Below are 23387 nucleotides of genomic sequence, written 5' to 3' on the forward strand. Positions count from 1 at the left end.
ATGTTGACAATGTCAAGTTCTTTTCTAATATCCTCATTTTAAATATTATATTGTTATTGATGTCATCTGTTCAAGCCCCTAATCTTTCTCAGGACTCTCATGTCTGTGGTCTCTAGTCTTTGATCAAGTGTTTTATTTCTAACCCAGCTCTAAGATCCACTATTTAAAATTGGTTTGAACACTGTTTTGTGTATAGCTAATTTAGTGTTTTGACTAATTTCTCTTTTATTCAGTATAAATTTATTCGGTTGAATTCCTACCATACCCGCTTTATTGATTTTCTGTTGTCTATTTCAATATTTAATTTATTTCATTAAAAATTGTAAAAATTCATGAAGTAGCTGAAATGTTTTACTTGTTCTATAGGTTCTCCATTCACAATGCAGCAGTTGATATTTTCAATGCTTCTTATTTTCATTGTCTATGTCTTGTTATTGCAGACTTGTACTGGATTTATTTTGAAGTATAACATCATCCACATAAAGTAATGAGCTGAGATTAATATATCCAATTTTGATATCAGGTAATACTACCTTCCTTCATAATGTGATCCATATAGACAATAAATAACAGATGGGATAATGTACATCCTTGTCTAACACCAGATTTAATATAAAAACGATCTTCCTGTACTTCCTTCAGTTCTAACTGCTGACTTACAACACAAATGAAGACTAAGTATTGCTTGATATAATGGCTCGTTGACACCATATAACTGTAGCGTATTGAATAGCTTCTCTCTTGGCACCTTGTCATATGCCTTTTCCAGATCGACAAAACTTAAATACAGATCTCTGTTATATTCCCATGCTTTCTCAACTATTTGTCGTAAAGTGAAGATCTGATCCCGACAGCCTCTATTTGGCTGGAATCCAGCTTGTTCTTCACCTGTTGCTTCGCTTCGTTCTTCGCTTTTCTTCCACAATTCTTCTCAACCGTTTCTCAAGTATACTTGCATAGATCTTGCCAGGAACACTCAGTAGGGAAATACCTCTGTAATTCTCACATTCAGTTTTATTTTCCTTTTTATATATACGGGGTACTATGAGAGCTCTACTCCATCCTCTGAAATTCGTCCCTCTGTCCAGGCCTGACCCAGGTGCTTAAGGGTGAAAGCTGTATAACCGAGAGGAGACCTCCACATAGCCTTTAAAGGAATGTGGAGAACCGACAAGAGCTTCTGACCTAATGTCCAATCCTCACCTTCTCGTGGAGCACCCTGTTGGGTATCTACCTGGATACAGAACGAACGAGGATGGGCTGGCAATTTGGGATTTAGCCGACCAAATTGTATTCCTGTTGGTTAAACCAAAATATAAAATGATGATACAACATGACAAAATTTCATTCCGGCTGGGGCATCGCTCAGTTAAACAATGCCCCAGTTGTTTTTGCCAGGGAATCAGGGCGAACAGCGAAAAGTCAGCTACTGGAACAAATCTGAAAGCACACACACCCCAACTCAACATCACCAGGGTTAAAGATCAGTACTATCAACATAAGAAGCCTGAATGGCAAAGAAATGGAGCTAGCTGAGGAATTAGATAAGTACCAGATCGACATAATAGGGGTGACTGAAACAAACAAGCCAAAAACTGGTGAGATCTTTCTATGCAATAAATACAAAATGTTATATTCAGGAGATGACAATCAAGAAGAAGGAGTAGCCATAGTATTCAACACAAAATACGAGGCTAATCTTCTTGAATGGCAGTCAGTCTCAAGTAGAGTGATATGGGCTAATATCAGAATGGGGAATTGGACATTGAGACTTATTTGTGCCTATAGTCCCACGGAACGTTCTACTAAGGTAGAAGTGGAGCAATTTTTTGATGCTTTAGAAAAAGAAGCTGACACAATGAAAAAGGAAAAGTTGGTCCTTGTTGGGGATCTAAATAGCAGAGTAGGAAATGATTGTCAGACATACAAAAATATTTTGGGAAAATTTGGAGAAAAGAGCAAAGCTAATAATAATGGCAAATATCTGTTGGATTTCTGCTCAGGACATGGACTGGTTATTACTAACACCATGTTCCGACATAAAAATGTGCACAAATTCACATGGAGAGAAGAAGCAAGGAATAAGAAAAGTCTCATTGACTATGTTATTGTTGATAGTGATGTTTTCTCCCTGGTGCAGGACACCAGAGTGTACAGAGGATTTGAAATTGGAAGTGATCACTATTTAGTCTTGAGCAGGATAAAATTGAATTTCATATTGAAAAGAATAACATGTAAGAAAGTTTTAAAGCAAATAAAAGTTGAGCAGCTCTCAGATGTGAACTGTAGACTAAAATACACAAAGATTCATTTTAAAAATTTATGGAATTTACAACCGTGTTAAAAAAAACTTTTTTATTATCCCAACGTTTCGATCTTCACATCAAGATCATCATCTGGAGCATTCATCAATATACAAGACAAGCTGAGTTACATTATTAACCGTAAGCTAAAGAAACAATGATTTGATCATTGACTGTATCTTCGGGCCAAGTGGTAATTGACTTTAGTTTCTCTGTTTTGTTTTTTATTCTGTTGGTTGGGTTGTAGTTAATTAATTTGTATGTGTTATTGTCAGAGACCAGCAGATTCATTTTTTCTACGTAAGTAGTACGGTTTAAAATAACGGTGGCATTTCCTTTATTGGCTCTCGTTATTACTATGTTCGGATTTGTTTTAATGTTGCTTGTTATTGTTTTGTTATGATTTAAAATGTTGGCAGTTTCTTAACCTATTTTGTCTGCTAGGGATGAATCTTAGGCCTCTTTCAATATTACACATAAATTCAAGTTTGTTTATCGATTTCGGTGCTATAACAAAATTTAAACCTTTGTTAAGTATAGAGATTTCGTCTTTGTTTAGAGCGTGGTTAGATAGGTTGACTATGTTATCGATACCTGTGGGTGATTGGTGGCTCCTGTTGTTTCTTGCTTCCTGTTGGTTGGTTGTTGTTCACTGTGGCGAACTTTGAATATGGCGGCTGGTTTTGTCGTTCTTTTAGTCTATGAAATTTGGAAATCAGGTTTCCTTTCTTCTTTTGGAGGATGTGGTTTGCTGTGTTGTCTGTTATCTTTTCTAGGATCATCCAGATATTTTCATTTACGTAGCTTGAAATTTCAGTTTTTTTCTTTTAGTAGCTGGTTTTGTGTAGTGACTAGGTTCTTTCTGGTAGCTTGGATCTGCTTTCTGAGAAGTGCTTTCTCCATGCAGTGGTATATTCGTTGCGCTTTTGTTGAAGTGAATTTTCTCTTTAGCCTGATGCAATTAGGAGTGATGTTGCTGTCCCTAAACCGTTTTAAAAAAGCCAGTCGATTGATCATATTTGAAACTTGAATCTTCAGCTTACCGTATTGATTGCATCGCTTGTGGGTCGAATCCCCATGAATTATTGTAATCCTTTCTTTTAGAGTTACATGGTGATCAGCATTCATTTTAAATAATTTATGGAATTTAAAACCGTGTTAAAAAACTTTCTTATTATCCCAACGTTTCGATCTTCACATCAAGATCATCATCTGGAGCATACATCAATATACAAGACAAGCTGAGTTACATTATTAACTGTAAGCTAAAGAAACAATGATTTGATCACATGTTATTCTACTGGCATGACCAATAGTGGGGGTGGGGGGAATACGTTAAGCTAAATTCTGTTTACGATGACAGGAATAAACATTCTTTCAGATGGTTTTCTTTCAGAAACAATGATGTCCTATTTTAGTATTACAATTCTTATTTTTGCTTTTAAGATCCTGGATTTTCTACAGTCCTGTTTATAGTTGTTCTTAGTGAGGAACGTTCCGTGGGTCATTATTGTTCAGATTGGGGTGGTTGATAATAATCTCATATGCTTCCTTAAATTTCCATTCATACCATGTTTTAGTGCGATGAAGACAGCTAGTGCTTTTCCAGTCAACTCTGTGTAAGGAATTCAAGGCATGATCAGATAGGCCAGCTTCACTATAATTATTATATTTAATGTGTTGTTTATGTTCTTTTTTGTCTGATACGAATTGTGCATCCCATTTCTCCTATGTATGGTATGTTGCAAGTACAATAAATCTGGTATACTCCATGGTGGGTAGTAGAGGGAGTGGGTCTACATGTGGGAATACATATCCATACTTGAAGTAGAAAAAAGCCATCAAAGGCTTGAAATGTGGAAAGGCAGCAGGAGTAGAAGATATTCGACCAGAAATGCTGAAGTGTGGTGGTATAAGAGTCTTACAGTGGCTGCACTGCATAGTTCAGAAAGCCTGGACAGAGGGACGAATTCCCGATGATTGGAGTAGAGCTCTAATAGTACCCATATATGAAAAGGAAAATAAAACTGAATATGAGAATTACAGAGGTATTTCCCTACTGAGTGTTCCTGGCAAGATCTATACAAGTATACTTGAGAAACAGTTGAGAAGAATTGTGGAAGAAAAGCTTGGTGAAGAACAAGCTGGATTCAAGCCAAATAGAGGCTGTCAGGATCAGATCTTCACTTTACGAGAAATAGTCGAGAAAGCATGGGAATATAAAAAGGATTTGTATTTAAGTTTTGTCGATCTGGAAAAGGCATATGACAAGGGGTGCCAAGAGAGAAGCTATTCAATATGCCACAGTTCTATGGTGTCAATGGGACATTATATCAAGCAATACTTAGTCTTTATTTGTGTTGTAAGTCAGCAGTTAGAATTGAAGGAAGTACAGGAAGATAGAGGCGTGAAATCTCCAATTTTGATATCATGTTAAATCTGGTGTGAGACAAGGATGTACATTATCTATATGGATCACGTTATGAATAAAAGTGGTATTAAACACGATATTAAAATTGGAGATATTAATGTAAGCTTTTTGCTTACATTAATATGCAGACGACGTAATACTTCTAAATAAATCCAATACAAGTTTGCAAGATTCCCTGACTAAACTGAATAACTGTTGTAATAGATATGGTATGAAGGTGAGCATTAAAAAGACAAAGACAATGAAAATAAGCAGAATCATTGAAAATGTCAACTGCTTTGTGAACAGAGAACCTGTGTAACAAGTAAAACATTTCAGCTACTTAGGCACGATTTTTAGTGAAGATGGTAAATTAAATATGGAAATAGACAACAGAATCAACAAAGCTGGTATGGTAGGAAGTCAATTGAATAAATTCATATAGAATTAGAGAGAAATTAGTCGGAACACTAAATTATCTGTATACAAGACAGTGTTCAAACCAGTTTTAACTTATGGATCTGAGAGCTGGGTCAGAAGTAAAACACTTGACCAAAGACTAGACACCGCAGATATGAGAGTCCTGAGAAAGATTAGAGGAGTGAACAGATGGCATCAATGGCGATAAGATATTAAAAACGAGGATATTAGGAAAGAACTTGACATTGTTGGCATCCAGGAATGAGTTAGCAGAGCTAATCTCAGGTGGTATGGTCACTTAAGCAGAATGGACAGGGAAAGATTAGCAAAACGACCCAGAGGAAGACCAAGATATAGGTGGATTGATACGGTACAAAGTGCCTTAGACGATAGAAATATAAGATCTGATAATTTTGGAGTCTTGACAAGTTACAGACTTATTTGGAGGAAAATTGTAGATAGGAAGTTAGTAATGATGTAATTTTTTTCATGTAGTACTATCATATCCTGTACACCCTTTGAGGGTACATGTCAGGAATTTGATGATGGTGATGATGATGACCAGGCCTTCTGATCTATGTAGTGCAACCACTGCAAGACTTTTATACCTCCATACTAGAGCTTTTCTGGTCGAATATCACCTACTCCCACTGCCTTTCCACATTTCAAGCCTTTGATGGCTTTTTCTACTTCAAGTATGGATATGTATTCCTGTCTGTATGCCTGTTGAGTGTTTTTTTTTTTTTTTTATCACTGTGCTATCACTGCTTGTTTCGTTTGGCAATTTTTCAAAATAATTTCTCCATACATCATGGATATCTTTTTCTCTAGTTTTCATGTCACCTTTATCATGTCTAATTCCTTTTACTGTACTCTTTCCTCCATTTCTTTTCAACAACCTCTAGAATATTTTGCCACCTTACTGATATTTATTTTCTATGTTCTTGCCAAAGTCTTCACATGTCTCTCTGGCTGAATCAATCAATTTTTTCTTCGGGATTTGCCACTGAATCTGTAAGGTTTGGTTCTTGTTCTCAAACCCTTTTATTTTTTTCTTGAAGAATATTTGAGTATTTTAGTCTATAGTTCACATCTGAGAGCTGCTCAACTTTTATTTGCTTTAAAACGTTCGTACATTTCTTCTTTTTAGTATAAGCTTCAGTTTTATCCTACTCAAGACTAAATGGTGATCACTTCCAATTTCAGATCCTCTATCTACTCTAGTGTCCGGCACCAGTGAGAAAACATCACTATCACAATAACATAGTCAGCGAAACTTTTCTTATTCCTTGCCATGTGAATTTGTGCACTTTGTGTTGAAACATTGTGTTAATAATAACCAGTCCATTTCCTGAGCAGAACTCCATCAGGCAATTAGCATTATTATTATTAACTTTTCTCCAGATTTTCCCAAAATATTTCTGTATGTATTACAATCATTTCCTACTCTGCTATTTAGATCTCCAACAAGGACCAACTTTTCCTTTTTCATTGTGTTAGTTGCTTTCTCTAAAACCTCAAAAAATTCCTTTACTTCTACCTTAGTAGAATCTTCTCTGGGACCATAGGCACAAATAAGTCTCATTGTCCAGTTCCCCATTCTGATATTAGGCCACATCACTCAACTTGAATATTGCTTGCCATTCAAGAATATTAGCCTCATATGTAGTGTTGAATATTATAGCTAATGCTAATTTTCCCTGACTGTTATTGCCTGAATATAATATTTTGTATTTATTGCTTAGAAAGATCTCACCAGTGTTTGTTTCAGTCACCCCTATTATGTCCATCTGGTACTTATCCAGTTCTTCTGCTAGTTCAATTTCTTTGCCATTAAGGCTTCTTAATGTTGATAGTGCTGATTTTGATCTCTGGTGATGTTGAATTGGAATGTGTTTCAGGATTTGTTCCAGTAGCTGAGTTTTTGCTGTTTGCCCTGGTGAAAACAAGGGTAGCCTTGTTTAAACAGGCAACATCCCAGCTGACATGAAATTCTGTCATGTTGTGCCATCATTTTATATTGTGGTTTAAGCCAATAAGAATCCAATTTGGTCAGCTAAATCCAAATTGACATCCATCCTCATTCGTTCAGTATCCAGGTAGATACCTAACAGGTTTCGTTTAAACAGGCAACATCCCAGCTGGCATGAAATTCTGTCATGTTGTGCCATCATTTTACATTGTAGTTTAAGCCAATAAGAATCCAATTTGGTTGGTTAAATCCAAATTGACATCCATCCTCATTTGTTCAGTATCCAGGTAGCTACCTAACAGGTTGCACCACAAGAAGATGAGGATTAGACATTAGGTCAAAAGCCCTAGTCAGTTTTCCACATTCTTCGAAAAGCTATGTGGAAGTCTCCTTTCAGTTATACAGCTTTGACCCTTAAGCACCCCGAATATATCCGTATTATTTAAGGTTTGATGTTCAATCAAGGTTTTAAAATGAGTAAAGTTTTTTATATAGGATGTGGCAGGTCCAGTGAGGAGATAAGAGTGTTTGCGAGCTGTTTTGACAATTTGTAGCATGCAGCAACAGTGACACTACTATAGGTCTTAGGGGGAGAATTAGGTTTGTATATTTTAGGTAAATCATATGTGGGAGGGTGGGTTGGGGGAGGGGTTAGAACCAAGAAGGGTTTGAGTTTTTTTTTTATTTTTAATAAAATTAGTTTTTAATCCTTTCTCAGTGCTGTCAGTTCTCTGTTAAACCTCCAACATCATTTCCTCCCAACACTTAACACATGAATTTACACTTGTGGTATCATGCACATGTCCAATAAATTGCTTTGGGTGAAATGGATTAGTTGTCATCTTGTAATCTCATAAAAAAATTATGACCACCTGAAGAAGTATCCTTCTGTCCTCTGCATCATGGTATCAGTTGTTGGATGGGAAGTGTTTAAAAAATACTTAAATAATGCAATATCAGAATGTGTCCCTAGAGATTGAGGAATAAATAGGGTTGGAGTGAAATGGATGTGTAATCTTATCAAACAAGAGATTTATAAGAAAATTTATGTGGAAGGAATACTGTGTTCATAACGATGATGTCAGTTATGAAAATTATAAGCAGCAGGCCAGAAGAATCACAAGTGTTGTTTGGAAAGCTAATTCTGAGTTTGAAAAGAAACTAGCCCTGCAAGCTAAAGACAACCCAAAAGAATTCTATTGTTATGCTGCAAGTAAAAGAAAGAATGAATGAATATGAAAGAATAACTCTACTGAATCAAGAAGAGGTTGTTCAACTAATGAGTGTCCATTTTGCTAAAACCTATCAACCTGATGTATGCAACATTGAGTTCACTGCTACCTCTTCACTAGATGAAGAAACTCAGGTGTATGAGGAGGAAGTATTAGAGCTGTTGTACAAACAATAAGAATTCAGCAGTAGGGACTGGTGGAATATCAACTATCTGCTGAAGGAGTGTTCAGCTGAACTGGCTATTCCTTTGATAGTCTACATAGTCTCAGAACAGGAATGCTTCCACAGGAGTGAAAAGAATGTATGGTAATCGCATTGCACAAGGGTGGTGCAAATCTGATGTATTCAACTATTGACCTAGCAATATCTCTAGAGTGGTGGTGAAAGTTCTGTAAAAGTTGATTACAGGGGAGGTCACATTTGAGCAGCTTGCTCACATTCTATAATAATGTTACTATTGAGCTAGACAAGGGGGAATGGATACACCATGGGACTAGCCCATAAATTCTTGCATGGATAAGAGGATGGCTGCCTTGAGATATCAAAAAGTGGTGTGCCACAAGGGTCAATCCTTGGTCCATTGTTATTCAATCTGTACATTAATGACATTGGGAAGGATTTGGCATGTGGCATAGAGCTATTTGCTGATTCAAAGATAGGCATGGTAATCAGGAATGTAGCCGATATGCAGTACTTGCAGAATCATTTGAATAGGCTGGAATTGTGAGCATGTGATAATGGCTGTCAGTTCAGTGTTAGTAAATGTCAAGTCATGCACTTTCTTGTGATTAGATATCCAGTGTCATATTATATTGGTAAGATTATGCAGAAGATACTGATCAGGCCAGGAATCTTGAAGTAAATTTTTGATTGATTGCTTGATTTTCTCTAGAATCAAGAATGGATACAAAAACTAAACATCATAGATGTTTAGTTTTTGCCTTTTGCCTCTTCTACAGATAGTTTCATGGACAGTGCTTTGCTGAATTGGCCACTCTCATTCCTCCACACTCCTCCAAAATCATTAAAACAAGAGCCGCTGACCAACACCTCTTTTGCAATCCATCTTGAAACTCACTGAACCAGCTTCACTGCCTCCTCTTTTATTCCATCTACTTCTGTCCTTGGAAACAGTCTCCCCATTCTCCCTTCCTCAAAGATTACAACCCTAAGCTGTTCAAGTAAAATGTGAACAGATTCCTCCTTTCTCCAATTCCTCTTGCCCACCCCATGTCACTAATTTGCTATAGGTGTTATGGCCTTTTGTGTATGGATTAGATATTAAAATTAAAAGAAAGAAAAATATAAAAAACATTCTTAAAATGGTGCCAAAAAAGGTCACAAGAACAGTAGGGAAGCTACAAAGTAATAATTACCTGAATAGTGACATTATAAACAAGGGGGCATGTCCAGATGAAGAGAATCATGACTAAAACAGATTACTAGACAGACACTAAGAGAAATGGAAAAGTCAAAATGTGATTAGAGAGGCATTGAAAGGACAAGAATTTTATGAATGTCTTGAGTTTTCTGCATGCTAAAATCAAAATTTAATGAGTGTAATTGAAAAGCATAAAAGAAAGTAAAAGAAATGATAGTTCTGTTAAGAACAAATTATTTCATTGGTGATAAATACAGTATGAGAGAGGATATGCAAAGATTGCTGGAAAAAGAGGAAGATGGATGGATGGTCCTTCGGATCATCCATCCATCTTCCTCTTTATCCAGCAATGAAGGAATTTTTTCGAGTAATCATGAGGACTGCTGTGGCACATCACTGAGGGACGGAGTGATCATACGGCATCTGATGATATCCAATGGATAGATGGGTGGATTATCACTGAATTAGGAAGATGGGCTTTGATTGCAAACGATTCATTGCATTAGCTCTGTAGAAAGGAAAGTTGCAAGTTTTTGAATGTGTGGAGTGAGTTTGAATGAAAAATGAATTTATATTAGAAGGAATGTCCTGCACTTGAGTTTGGTATCAGGAATATGGAAAGGTTATTTATTAGATTTATTAGTATGAGACTTAATTATGACTAGTCATAAAAACTAGATTATGATGATGAAGTTATGCATATATATATATATATATTACTGATACGAGTATGCTTAATCATGGAGGTGATTATGTGCTTGTCTTGTTCAGACTTATGAATTATATGCAAAGATGTGTGTTATGTGAAACATACATGAATAGAAAATCTGAAATAGTCCATCTGGACAATGCAGACTACATAGGTGAATATACAAATAGGCATGAGGGTAACTTATTATGTCTGTACATAGATACTAAGGAAATTGAAAACAAGTGGGTTTACTTCATTGTCTTAGTATACAATCCTGATCTCAAATTTATTAGCATTAATAAAACCTGGCTCTCAAAAAAAAAAAAAAAAAAAAAAAAAAACAGCATATAGTATTTTTTAGAAAGGATAAACATGAGTGGGGTTATTGATGAGTGGGGGTATTGATGATGATGATATCAGATAGTTTTGTGTCCAGTTAGGGTAGAAAGTGATCATTGCAATATTAGTAACAATTTTCAGGTAACAGTAGGTTCAAAGCTATTGGCTATGAGGTGGAGTCTAACAAATTCAAATACACTTCTCAGAAAGAAGTCAGCAGACACCATAGTGTGAGGAACAAGCAGCCATGGCACCCACCTTAATACGATACAGGACCTCCTTTCACTGTGGTGACTGCAGCAATCCAACAGGATGTACTTTCCACAAGCATATGATAGCAATCAATGGGAATTTGGGACCATTCTTCCCATAGGTATGTAATGAGGTCCTGGACAGTTGTGGGGACAAACATCCCTTGATCTCACCCAATGTTACAGTTTGTCCTACATATGTTCGATGGATGAGATCAGGGCTCTGTGGAGGCCAGTTAAGTGTGGTGATGTTCATATCCACAAACTATGTAGTTACAGCAGCTGCCTTATGGCACAGTCTTGCTGAAAAAAGACACTGGTCATTCAGTAGAAACACCACAAAATAGGAAGCATTGCATTGCACAGAATGTTCAGATATTTCTCATTGTTCAGAATTCAGTGTTCATGACACCACAAACAGAGATCTGATGCCAAACCAGGAAAAACAGGACCATACATCACACTGCCACCTCCAAATTTCATAGTTGGGGTTACTCACTCTGGTAAGACATTCACTGGGCATCCACCACACCCATCTATCTGCTTTGTAGAGGATGTAGTATGATTCATTGCTCCATAACACAGCTTTCCAAGTTTCCGCATCCCAAGAAAACACTGTATGTTGGTTCGGGGAATGGTGGGCTTGCATATTATGGCTCTACCATGTGGAAACCCATATTGCAAGCCTCGGTTCTGAATTGTTTTTGTGCAGATTCGTGTTCCGGGCGATGCACGAAACTCTTCATTCAATGTGTTGGTCAAAGAATGGCAGTTTTTACATATTATCCTTCATAACATCCTAGAGTCATGTTTGATGAGTATGGTGGGTCATCCACTGTGGATAGCACTTGCAATTGACTCCTTGCACTCCCATCTCATTATGGAATCACTTATTGTTGACCTGGGAATGCCCAATTTGTCAACAGTTTGCCAGACAAATAGGCCTGCAATATGGCATCATATTATTTCTTTTTTGTACTCTGTCAGTTTCCTTCTTGCAGCCATTTCAATCGGACACAATTGCACTGACTTGGGTGCATCATGTTCCTCAAATTTATATTGGCTACAAACACAGGACTCTTTAGAGACATCAGTGGTGCACCCAGGATTTAATTTTTTTTTGGGGGGGGGGGGGGAGTTGAACGGATGAAAATATTTTTAATGCAATGAATTTGCATTAAAAATATTTTTATCCATTAACTAAAATTCATTAAATTTCATTCATTAAATAAAATTCATTAGGTGATTATAAAAAGTTATTTAAAGAATAAAATCTAGTTTTCTTTTCTTTTTACAAAGCTCTTGAATTATTTCAGTTGTGGTTACATTAATCTCTGTATATATACAGCAGAGTCAGTCCGTTCAATCGTGATTGTGTCATGGTAGATCTTAAATAAGTTTTTAAAAGGCGTAAGTTAGAAAATGACCTTTCACTGACACATGTTATTACTGTGCAGATATTTTTAACAAGTTATAGATGTTAGGATATATCATTTTGTCACACTCTGAAACTGCACGGCATTTTTGCATGGAGCTATTGCAAACAGATTTTCAAAATTGCTAGATTTGTATAAGACAAATCACCAGCATAAAATTCACACAATTGATGAAAATCTTCTATTGCACTTGCTATTGGAGCATCTTTTCCATTTGGTAGAAGAGAAAAAAATATATTTCAAAATGTTGCGGTGTCGAGTGAAACGTTCATGAAGATGAGTCAATATTTGGTCAATAAATGGAATGAAATAGTTCTCCTGAAATACTCTTCTACAGAATCGGCTGGAACATTGGACTTTAATGTTTGTTTTGATAGTCCTTGGCTTTTCAATGTCAATATTAAAATTATTGGCTTTTATACATGCTTCATCGTAAATATCTTTAAATGAAAAATCTGGTGTTTCACGAATGGTATTTAATTGAGCCACAACATCATCAACAAAATTTAGGGCAATTAAGAGGTCACTGTCAGATTTTTGCATTATTTTAGACAATGGTAAGGTGTATGCAAATATTTTTTGCAAGCTAAATAAAGATATTATAAAACCAAATTCACACAATGAATTATTCAAAGTTTTTGCATTAGAGGACAAGTCTCTGTCTTCCCAAGAAATGATTGTTTCAAGACTATGAATCACTGCATCATATAATTCCATCATGGTCATGATGGCTTCATGGCGTTCCCCCCGCCTAGTCAGGCAAACTTGGTATAGTTTCCATCTCTTAGTATCCGGAGTATATTTATCAATGTTGTCAACAAGGACATCTTGTCTCTTAGGGGGTATTGAAGAAATTGTGTACCTTTTCAATTATGCCAATGCAATTTCTTATTTCAGTAACAGATACAGCATTTCCAATTGCCAAATTCAAACTATCTGATGCACAATGAACATATAAAGCTTGTAGATATAGCTGATATGTGAGATTGGACACCATTAAACTTTCTGCTCATTGATGCGGCAACCTTGCCCAAGTAAATATGATAAATCGATGCCATAATTATTTAAGCTTTCTAATATTTTGTCGGATAAGTTTTTTCCTGTAATACTTGTTTTACAGGAAACAAATTGTAAAAATTGTTCACAAACTTTGTTGTCATTTTCTTCGTCTATATACCTGGCACACAAGGAAAGATGTTCAGTGGTAGAAATGTCACAAGTTTCATTGGCAAGAATTGAAAAATATTTCACTGAATTAATTTTTTCGACCAAATGGTTCAAAATTATTTCATTACATGCATTTATAATTTGATTTTGTATGTTCCAGCTAATGTAGGTAGCATTTTTGGCAGAATGGTTAAAATGTTCAGCCAAGTTTTTGTCGCCCGCATCGATTCTCGTTCTTAGCAAAGCTCGAAAATTGCCTTCATTGGCGATTGACTCCTGTTCAAATGAAAATTCTCCATAATCACGATGTCCTCTCAAGGGTATATTTTGCTTACCACATAAAATTACAAATATAAGTTTTTTATAAAAAAGTATTGTTTTTATAATCACGAGCTGCAGTTAATCGTTTCCAATTAACTGCAGCTTGTGATGCACTATCTACATCAATTTGTCGATTGATTGGAATACATTTTCCATCTCGAATAGTGTTTAGCCTTTTGTAAGTCATAACAGCCATTATGTGATATTTTGTTCTTTGATGAGTATTAAATTTTTCAATGGCTTTCTTCCAATTATTATAACCTTGCATAACTAACTGTCCAAGTACTTCAGATTTAGATTTTCCAACATTAGTAGGTGCAAAAAACACACAATATTTACAGTACGCACTATTTTCAACTTGAGAGTACACAAGCCATGTAAATTTTTCAAACCATGTGTATTGAAAACTTCGGTTGTGAATTGCAGCACAGGTTGCAGGAAAATTAAAATTTGGTTCTGGTTTCCACAACTTTTTTACAATATCTAAATTATAGTCAGAATTAAATGTTTGTTCTTTCAAAACTGCGATGTTGTAAGAATTATTAATAACTAAGGAAGTACTTTCTTCTGGATAATTCGATGGTTTTTGTCAGACCTACGACTGGGGAAACCGAATCCAAATCGGTATTGACAATATTAATAGCGTCAACATTGCTACTAACATTTGAATCATCCTTTTTTTTTTTTTTTTTTTTTTTACAATAGTTCAATAAAATACTCTGCATATGTTTTACAGCCATAATTTGAAGCACAAAATCCAAAAAACAAAATAAAATCTTTTACAAATTTAACTTTAAAATTTTAACTTTAACTTAACTTCAATGTTATTGAAGAATTTGCGTACGGTATGGTTATTCTTCAGAGATGGAAAGAAGTTTCAAGTTCAAGACATGCTTTTCAACAAACTCAATGCAAAATAGCACAGAATACAAGCGTATCGTACATGACCTATAACTGAGCATCTGCAATGATTTGCCAATACATGATACCCGTGATCCACTATCTGGCCTGGCCTGGACAGCTATAGGACAGCGTTTCTCACCCTATCTAATCCCAAGGACAAGTAAAATGCTTAAAACAATTCTACGGACCACTAAGTCATGTAATTTTTTTAAAAAAACTATGTGGGGGTGGGGGTTACCAACATTTGGTAAAACTGTGCCATTTATAACATAATAAATCTAAAAACGTTTTGAATACATATGGAAACATAATTAATGAAATTGAAGCAAATGATTAAAAAGTGTGTATCATCATTGAACAAAGTTATAATTTTTATTAAATAAATAAATAATGATATAATTATTACTACTTAATTTTAATAAGATGATTGAACTTCTCGGCCCTTGCAGAGTTGCTGGATATCTGGCTCAATGTTGGTCAGCTTGTGCTCTTTTTTTGATAACGAAAGGTCGTTCTCATGACTGCAAGCATGAAATGGATCGTGAACCCACAGAAATTTCTTATAAAAGTTATTCGGAAAGTATGTTTCCAAATTCTGTTTCAGAGTTTTGAGGTGGACACAAACACTTCCCCAGTGGTTAAATTCTAAACTAATAAGTTTCGGGACCTATACAAAATAACCAATTGTATTTACCTTTTGAATACTATCCGAGGAAGCTCCAAACCTCCCTGTCCCTTTCATCACGCGTTCGTAATCAGGCTACTGTCAATATTGACTTTATATACGCATTCCAAACTGTAAACAATTGTTGAATAATAACACAATAATGTAGGCATAATTACCGTAAAGGGAGAAAAGTCACAAAACAGAAAAATGTTCCTACAAAATAACCAATTGTATTTACCTTTGAATGAGATCCGTTTGTTTTAATATTATCGCATTGCAATTGATGGGAATTCTGTGGATTTGTTACAAACCTCTTTCTCTTCAGAAACTACACACAAACTGTCATTACAAACTCGTTTTTTATTATCATTGTCATCCAAGGTATTTTGCCATTTAAAGAAGGTACCAATGTACTTATCCATAATTGAAATACCGTACTTACTCAAATATAATTCGCCCTCACATATAACTTGCCCCGTTGATTTTACTTTTCGGAAAAGGAAATTAAAATGTTTTGCATATACCTCGCAAATGAAAAAAAGCTGAAACACGTTCAGAGCGGGAGGAGGGATAGTAACTTGCTTCCACGGTAAACAACAGCCCCCCCCCAATAGCCACTATATTGCAGAGGTAAGAAAAACAAGTACTTTTATTATGTCAGTGAATAAGGTACCAGCAGTCTGGGTAATATATTTCTCAACAAATACTGCAATTAGAAACAATTGGGATAAAAATGACTCTAATTAATGAATCACATCCTTTCATACAGAAACTATGTTGTATAGACTCGAGCAAAATCATATGTTGCACCGGCAAACACAGTATCTAACTAAAAACTATTGTTATTAATTAGATGTGTGTGAGTTTGCCTACCCCAAAGCAGCAATAAAGTTCAACCGAAGATGTTAAAATTCGTAAACGTGTTAAAACTAAGAAATATATATATAGTGAATGTTGTTATGGCAGTTTCACATATGGAATTCGGTTGAAGAGAGTTAGCATTTCAACTCAACTGGCAGCTTGTTTTATCTTTCAGTCGTGCAATTTCCTAAAAATATATAAATACTATGGTTAACTCACAACACACTTTGTCCAAGTAATACTTAGCATTTCTGAAGATATATTGAGCCTTGGTTGAAGGAGGAAACCCTTCAACAATAAAAATCAATAAACAACAAGCAATTCGTTGAAATGTGGTCATGTGGACAACACATGTTCACTTCAAACCTGACAAAACAGCAAGGGAAAGTGGAAGCAATAAAACCATATTGTTGTTCACTTAACCCCTCTTTTATTGCTCGTCATTCTGCTGCTACAAATTAAAATAGTGGCAGAATGTTCATGGAATGAACATTCTGTCACTATTTTTATTTTATTTTTTTAAGTATCCATTTTATTTCAATAATTTTTACTTACTTATTCAATTTTAATTTGCTTTGTTTGGATAATTAAAATATATAGATTTATTTGGTTAATTTAAGTCTGCCTGTGGACCACCTGTCCCATCATCATGGACCACAGGTTGAGAACCCCCTAATTCATAAGTAGTATAGAAATATAAGACATGACACAACATAAATAATAAAAATAAAAAAAAATAAAAAAATGAATTTTAATTAGGAAAAGTATTTTGGAAAATTTTTTAGTGGTTTTTGACTTTTTCTTTTGGGGGAGACCAAGGGCCCCTTGGTCCCCTCCCTGGGTGCGCTACTGAGAGACATACTGCCCTGCCTTCAGTTGGTAGTAGTGGCTGGGACCTGGGAAGTGGCTAAGTGTATGGATAGATGAAATAACAGGATATTATGAAACAAGAAACAGAAATGACAGCAAACTAAGTAGAAGACTAGTTTCGATCCTATGGTAGCAGTTGCTAATGGGAAGGATAGCAGCAGCAGCATGGAAAGTAACAAAAAAGAAAGAAAAAAAAAAAAAAGCACAGGAATGTAGCCCTAGAGTTCAGTCAATAAACAAGACAGTAGTGAAATGGATATGTAATCTTATTAAGCAGGAGATTCTTATATTAATGTCAATTATCAGAATTATAAAGTGTAGGCCTGAAGAGTTGCAACTATTGTATAGAAAGCTGAGTGTGAGAATGAAAAGAACTGGTTCTGCATGTTAAAGACAACCAAGAGAATTCTGTCGTTGCATTGCAGGTAAAAGACAAAATGAATGTGAAACTATAACTCTACTGAATGCAGATGACATGCATGTTGCAGATGCAGAAGAGGTTGTTCAACATCAGTACCATTATACTAAAAACTATCAACCTGATGTCTGCAATATAGAGTCTGATACTACCTATACACTTTTGAAGAAACTTAGGTGTGTGAAGAACTATTAGATCTATTGCATAAACTGAATATGAATTTGGGAATAGGACCTGATGGTTTATCAGCTAAAAGTGTGTTCAACTCAGCTGGCTGTGCCTTAGACTATGGTGTATAATCAGTCAGCATAAGGAAGATTCCACAGGATTGGAAAGAATATGTGATAATCCCATTGCACAAGAGTGCAAAGACTGGTGTGTCTAATCTTTGGAATGGTGGTGAAGATTTTGGAAAGATTGGTAAGACCTTGCATACAGAAATGGGTTGACAGAGAATCTATACTTTGCAACGAACAGCATAAGTTTACTAAGGGAAAGTGATGTTTGAGTAACTTGCTCATATTTTATAATGTTATGGTTGAGCTAGACAGGAGGAATGGATACACTATACACTAGGTTTTTCAACAGGATACAACATGTAACACTGCTACATAAGTTAGTGGGAATGGGATTGGATTATAAACTGTTAACTTGAATAAGAGGATGGCTGATTGAATCATAAAATAAACCTTGCAGTGCTCAAACATCTCGAACTTCCATATCAACTAATAAGTTGATATGGAAGTTCGAAATGCTCACCTACTCACCTTGAACACTTCCAAATAATAGCTTTTCCTGTTTTCTCACAAACTCTCTAACTCTTCTTAGGCCAACTCTCACGCTTAGTCTTTTCTGGCATGATCTCATCATTTCTCTACCATCTTCAGTTTCCAGAAAACTTGACATACTTTTTTCCTCCAGATGTGTCTCTCTCTCTCAGTTGTGTACTCTGTACAAATCTCATATCTGCCCAACTTTGGAATACTGCTCTGCGCTCTCGAGATAGTGCACCGAATTCCTCTAAATACTCGTAATGTAGTCTAGAAGAGAGTGGTCAGTTGATTGATGACTCTCTTCAGTGTTCAGCAGTACTAGCATCCATTATGCCCCCCCATCCTCATTTTTGTTAAACCTACAGTTACATAAGCAGCAGCTGCCCAATATTCTTTTTACAGTTGAACTGCAGACTCACTAAACTGTTACTCTCAGTCTTCTTTTGTACCATCTACCTCATTTCTTTGAAACAACCATCCCCCATGAAAATAAAACTAAATGTGATCATATGCATGAAGAGGCTTCATGCATATAATGTTGTAGTCCTAAACAAATCCAGTGCAAGTTCTCCAAGATTCCTTAACTAAATTGAATGACATCCATAATTGTTTCTCTAATAAGTGTTTCAGGTACAATTTACACAAACATACTTGAGAAACAGCTAAGGAAAAAAAAAAAAAAAATGTGAAAGAGAAACTTGGAGAAGAACATTCTGGGTTCAGGCAAAGTAGTGGTTGTCATAATCAGATTTTCACTTTACAACAAATAGTTGTGCATTTTTATTCGGATGTAATGTAACAAACAAAATAAAATTTTCCCTTTTATTATTAAACAGTTGAGAAATTTGTAACAAAGGTCTGTACTTAAACTTTGTAGATCTGGAAAAAGATGTACAACAAAGTGCCTTGAGAAAATCTGATCAGAAAGCTAAAATTATATGGGAAAACTCCAACATTATGCAGAGTAGTACCTAATCTATATTTAAGTTGTAAATTAGTAGTTAGAATTGAGGGAAGTACAGGAAGGTGGTTTGATATAAAAATCACATGTAAGAGAAGGGTGCACTATCTCTACTCTTATTCATTGCCTGTATTGATCATGTTATGAACGAAAGTGTCATTAAATCTGATATCAGAAATGGAGATAACAAACTTAACACTTTGCTTCATGCAAATGATGTTGTAGTCCTAACTAAATTGAATAACATCCATAATAAATTTGGCATGAAAATTAGTACTGAAACAACCAAATCTATGAAAATAGCCACTAACATGTAAAACTTCAACTGCATTCTGAATAGAAAACCTATAAAATTAACAAAAGACTTTTAGTGAAGATGGCAAATTAAATATGGAGGTAAACAACAGAATAAGCAAAGCTGGTATACTTGGTAGCTGCTTGAATAAATTTATATGGAATAAGAGCAAAATTAACCAAAACACTAAACTAGCAGTATACATAAGTGTTGAAACCAATTTTAGTTTGTGAATTTTAGAATAGGGTTAGAAAGAAAAAACATTTGATCAGTGACTGGAAGACCACTGATGATAAGATAATATTTAGAAAAATTGGGGATTGAACAGGTGGCATCGATCTCAAAATCATGTTAAAAATAAAGATATTAGGAAGGAATTTGACATTGTTAGCATTCAGGAATGTATAAGCATAGGTAATCTAAGTTGGAAGTTTATTTTGCACTTGGTTAGACTATAATACATTTAGTTTAATCCTTAATCAAGTGTAGGCAAACAAAGTTTGTGCCTGAAAATATCTTCAGGATTGAGGCAAGGTGGTACATCTGTTGGCGACTCATAGCAAAGGTGGACCAAGCATGTCTGCAAGGAGATGTGTTTTGCATTATGGGAGATACTAAGACAAGGAGTGATGAAAGCTTGGTCCACCTTGCTACGAGTTGCCAACAGATGTTACCACCTTGTCTCAGTCCTGAAGATATTTTCTGGTGCAAACTTTGTTTGCCTACACTTGGATAAAGGATTAAACTAAATTTATTATAAATAATCTAAGGTAGTATGGTTACTTAAACAGAATGGTAGTGGAATGGTTAACAATTCTTATTTGATGCAAAGATAGTAGGAATACCAAGAAATGAGTGGATTAATGTAGATTAGAAGTGCCATATATTTCTTATTCCATCTTATGCTTATCTTTGTAGGCTTAGATAATAACAGGGAAAATAAAATTTTCTCTGTGGTTATTAAACAGAAAAATTATGGTCTGTAATTGGAATATTGACAGATAACAGGCTAATCTGAAGGGAAATTGTTGATAAAAAGTTAGTAATGATTTACCTTTTCATGTAATACTATTATAAGATCTTGTACACCCCCTGAAAGTATGTCAGGAATTTGATGATGATGATGATGATTGCCTGTAATATTATGGCTAAGTAATTGTGATTATTTAGAAACATGACTGTCAGTTAGCCTGTATTTCATTCCAGTTTGTTTTCTTTCACGATGGGAAATCCAAGTGTTCCTTCTGAATACTTGAATTTCCCAACCTGAAAAAACCTGCCACTTCTGTATAATACTGGCAAACTCACCTTTGTGTATGAAAAGTGCTGAAATTTTCTTTGCATCCTAGACAAGATTCAAATCCAGGTCTTTCCATCTACATGGCATCATCATCATTACTGACAGTGCCTCAAATTTATTTCTTTTGTTTGATATTTTTGGGCTTCTTTGCTCATTATATACCTCTTCTAAAGCAGTTATGTAATTTAGTTAATGAGTCTTATTAAGGATTTATTTAAAATAATGGTATTGCTTGAATTAGTATTCAGATGACTGAGTGAAATATTGCTCTTTGATATTTAATCTGCAATTTGTTTATTTTTGAGATGTGACTCAAATTAAAGGTTTACATTCAACTAAAGCCTCTTGTTATATAAATATCTCACTTTCTAAAAAAAATTCTTTATTTTTTATAATTTTCCAGTGACAGAAATAGTGTCTCATTTTGAATAATAAATCATTCTTTTAAAAATTAGGCAATTTTGATATCATAATTTTTGAATTTGGGTGATTATAGGAAGGAGTTTCAGCAATGGAAAATTTAAATGAAATGCAGTGCATGTGGTTTCAAACTGAATGTGCCCTAGCTTATCAAAGGTTAGAAAAATGGGGAGAAGGCCTTAAGAAGTGTCATGAAGTTGACAGAGTAAGTAATTATTTTATTAAAACTGTAATTAACAGATTGATTTGTCACTTACTTGTCATACTAATAAAAAAAATTAATTGGAATGCTAAACATAGCTTCCCTTTCTCGAACAGAACTAATAATACAAAATTATATATGTATTTCTACAACTGTAGAAACTGTAGATCATTATTAGGACTAACCAGACTAGAAGAATTATTACTAGAAACAGAAAAGATAAATACGGAACATCATTGGATTGAGAGTGAAACTCTGAGACTTGGTGAAAATAGTATCGATCTAAAGAATGGACATCTCTGTATAATTATGGTGACAATCCAAGATCACTGGTTCCTAATTCATTGCTCCATAAAAGATCAAATGCAAGAGATAAAAATATGTCACAAACAGGATTGCAGGACTTTATCTTAAAATAAACAGATATTATAAATTAAGAATTATACAAGTTTATGCACCAACCTCAAACCACGAAGAGGAAGAAATAGATGCATTTTATGAAACACTAGACCAACTATTAGATAGAAATAATGCATTCTTTACAATCTTGATGGGAGAGTTCAGTGGTAAGTAGTTGTACGCAGTACACATCTGGCAGCCAGTGGAATGAAAATGGAGAAAGATTTATAGAATTTGCTGAAAGAAAGCAGAGGCTCTACATAATGAATACTTTCTTCAAAAAAAAAAAAAAAGGCTGTATTGTATCGCAAAAATGCGACATTTTTGCGCACACTACAGACATACCGGGCCGCAGTGCATCACATCGACCTTGCTTGTGACCACACATTTCCGAGAATAGATACCTCTGTACTTCACTCGCGCTCAGAGGTGTTGATAATTGTGGCAACTGAGTCAAGGCCAGCATGTGCTGGCCTTAATAGCACAATCCACACGCAAAGTGAGGAGTGCCTGATTTTCAAACATGTTTGAACTTGTCGTAGCATTTAAAACCATTTCAGGCTCATTAAATTTTGATAATTTTTCATGGAACACTTATTCACTTTCCGCAGAACACTGGTGTTTCGCAGAAGATAGTTTGGGAAATGCTGCTCTAAAGTATCAGGGCAAAGAAAGAGAAAAGAGGGGGAGGGAGTGTACTTATAGCATAATGGATGTATATTGCATGAAGTAAGTCATGGTCCAGCATCAGGTACCATGGGTTTGCCACTCCCATACTCACTAAAGTGAGCCCTTGAAGTAAATGAGATTCACAATGACAAAGAAACAACTTCTCATATGATCTGTTAACTAAAGATGCAAATTACATTATATGTGAGATGATGAATTAAGGTAAAGTTAACAGACATATCTTTGGTAAAGTACATAGAAATATAAGCATGGGGATCATTAACAGTTTCTGCTTTGAATCTATTGATAAGTATATGAACAAAATATAGTGAACTTTCTTAAACTCTAATGCTGCATGGACTATTAATATTTCAGCTCACTTTCCCGAGTATTTACTTATCCTGAATATGATATTTCAACCTTCAGACTTAGACTCCTAATGTTAATCTAATGGTTCCATTTATACTTAAAAGGAGACTTAACTCTAATGCAAGTAATTATTGCTGCATCTCATTGCTCATACTTGATTATATATACTACAGGTAATGGACCAAAAAATGAAATCAGTGACACGTTTCGATTAATATGGCAATTGGTCCGTCATGGGCATCTAGTACAGCCTGTATTCTTCGAGGGGGGGGGAGACTATCAGTGCTTGGAACTCAACCGGGGGGGGGGGGTTACACCATTTGTCTGACAGAAACTGGATCAATTTGCCTTTGTTC

At 35.2% G+C, this 23387-nt stretch overlaps 1 protein-coding gene across 1 annotated transcript in view; it reads left to right on the plus strand.

Moving 5' to 3' along the window:
- The window catches only part of Naa15-16 (N-alpha-acetyltransferase 15/16), a 396961-nt gene that overhangs the window by 211539 nt on the left and 162035 nt on the right, over positions 1-23387 (plus strand). The window contains exon 14 of the mRNA XM_090403132.1: positions 21469-21597. Coding sequence (XP_090259258.1) covers positions 21469-21597 — 129 coding nt within the window. The remainder of the gene's footprint in view (positions 1-21468; positions 21598-23387) is intronic.

The sequence above is a fragment of the Typopeltis vanoorti genome, chromosome 13 (genome assembly GCF_054136105.1).
Source record: "Typopeltis vanoorti isolate ZY-2024b chromosome 13, IOZ_Tvanoo_1.0, whole genome shotgun sequence".
NCBI lineage: Eukaryota > Metazoa > Arthropoda > Arachnida > Uropygi > Thelyphonidae > Typopeltis > Typopeltis vanoorti.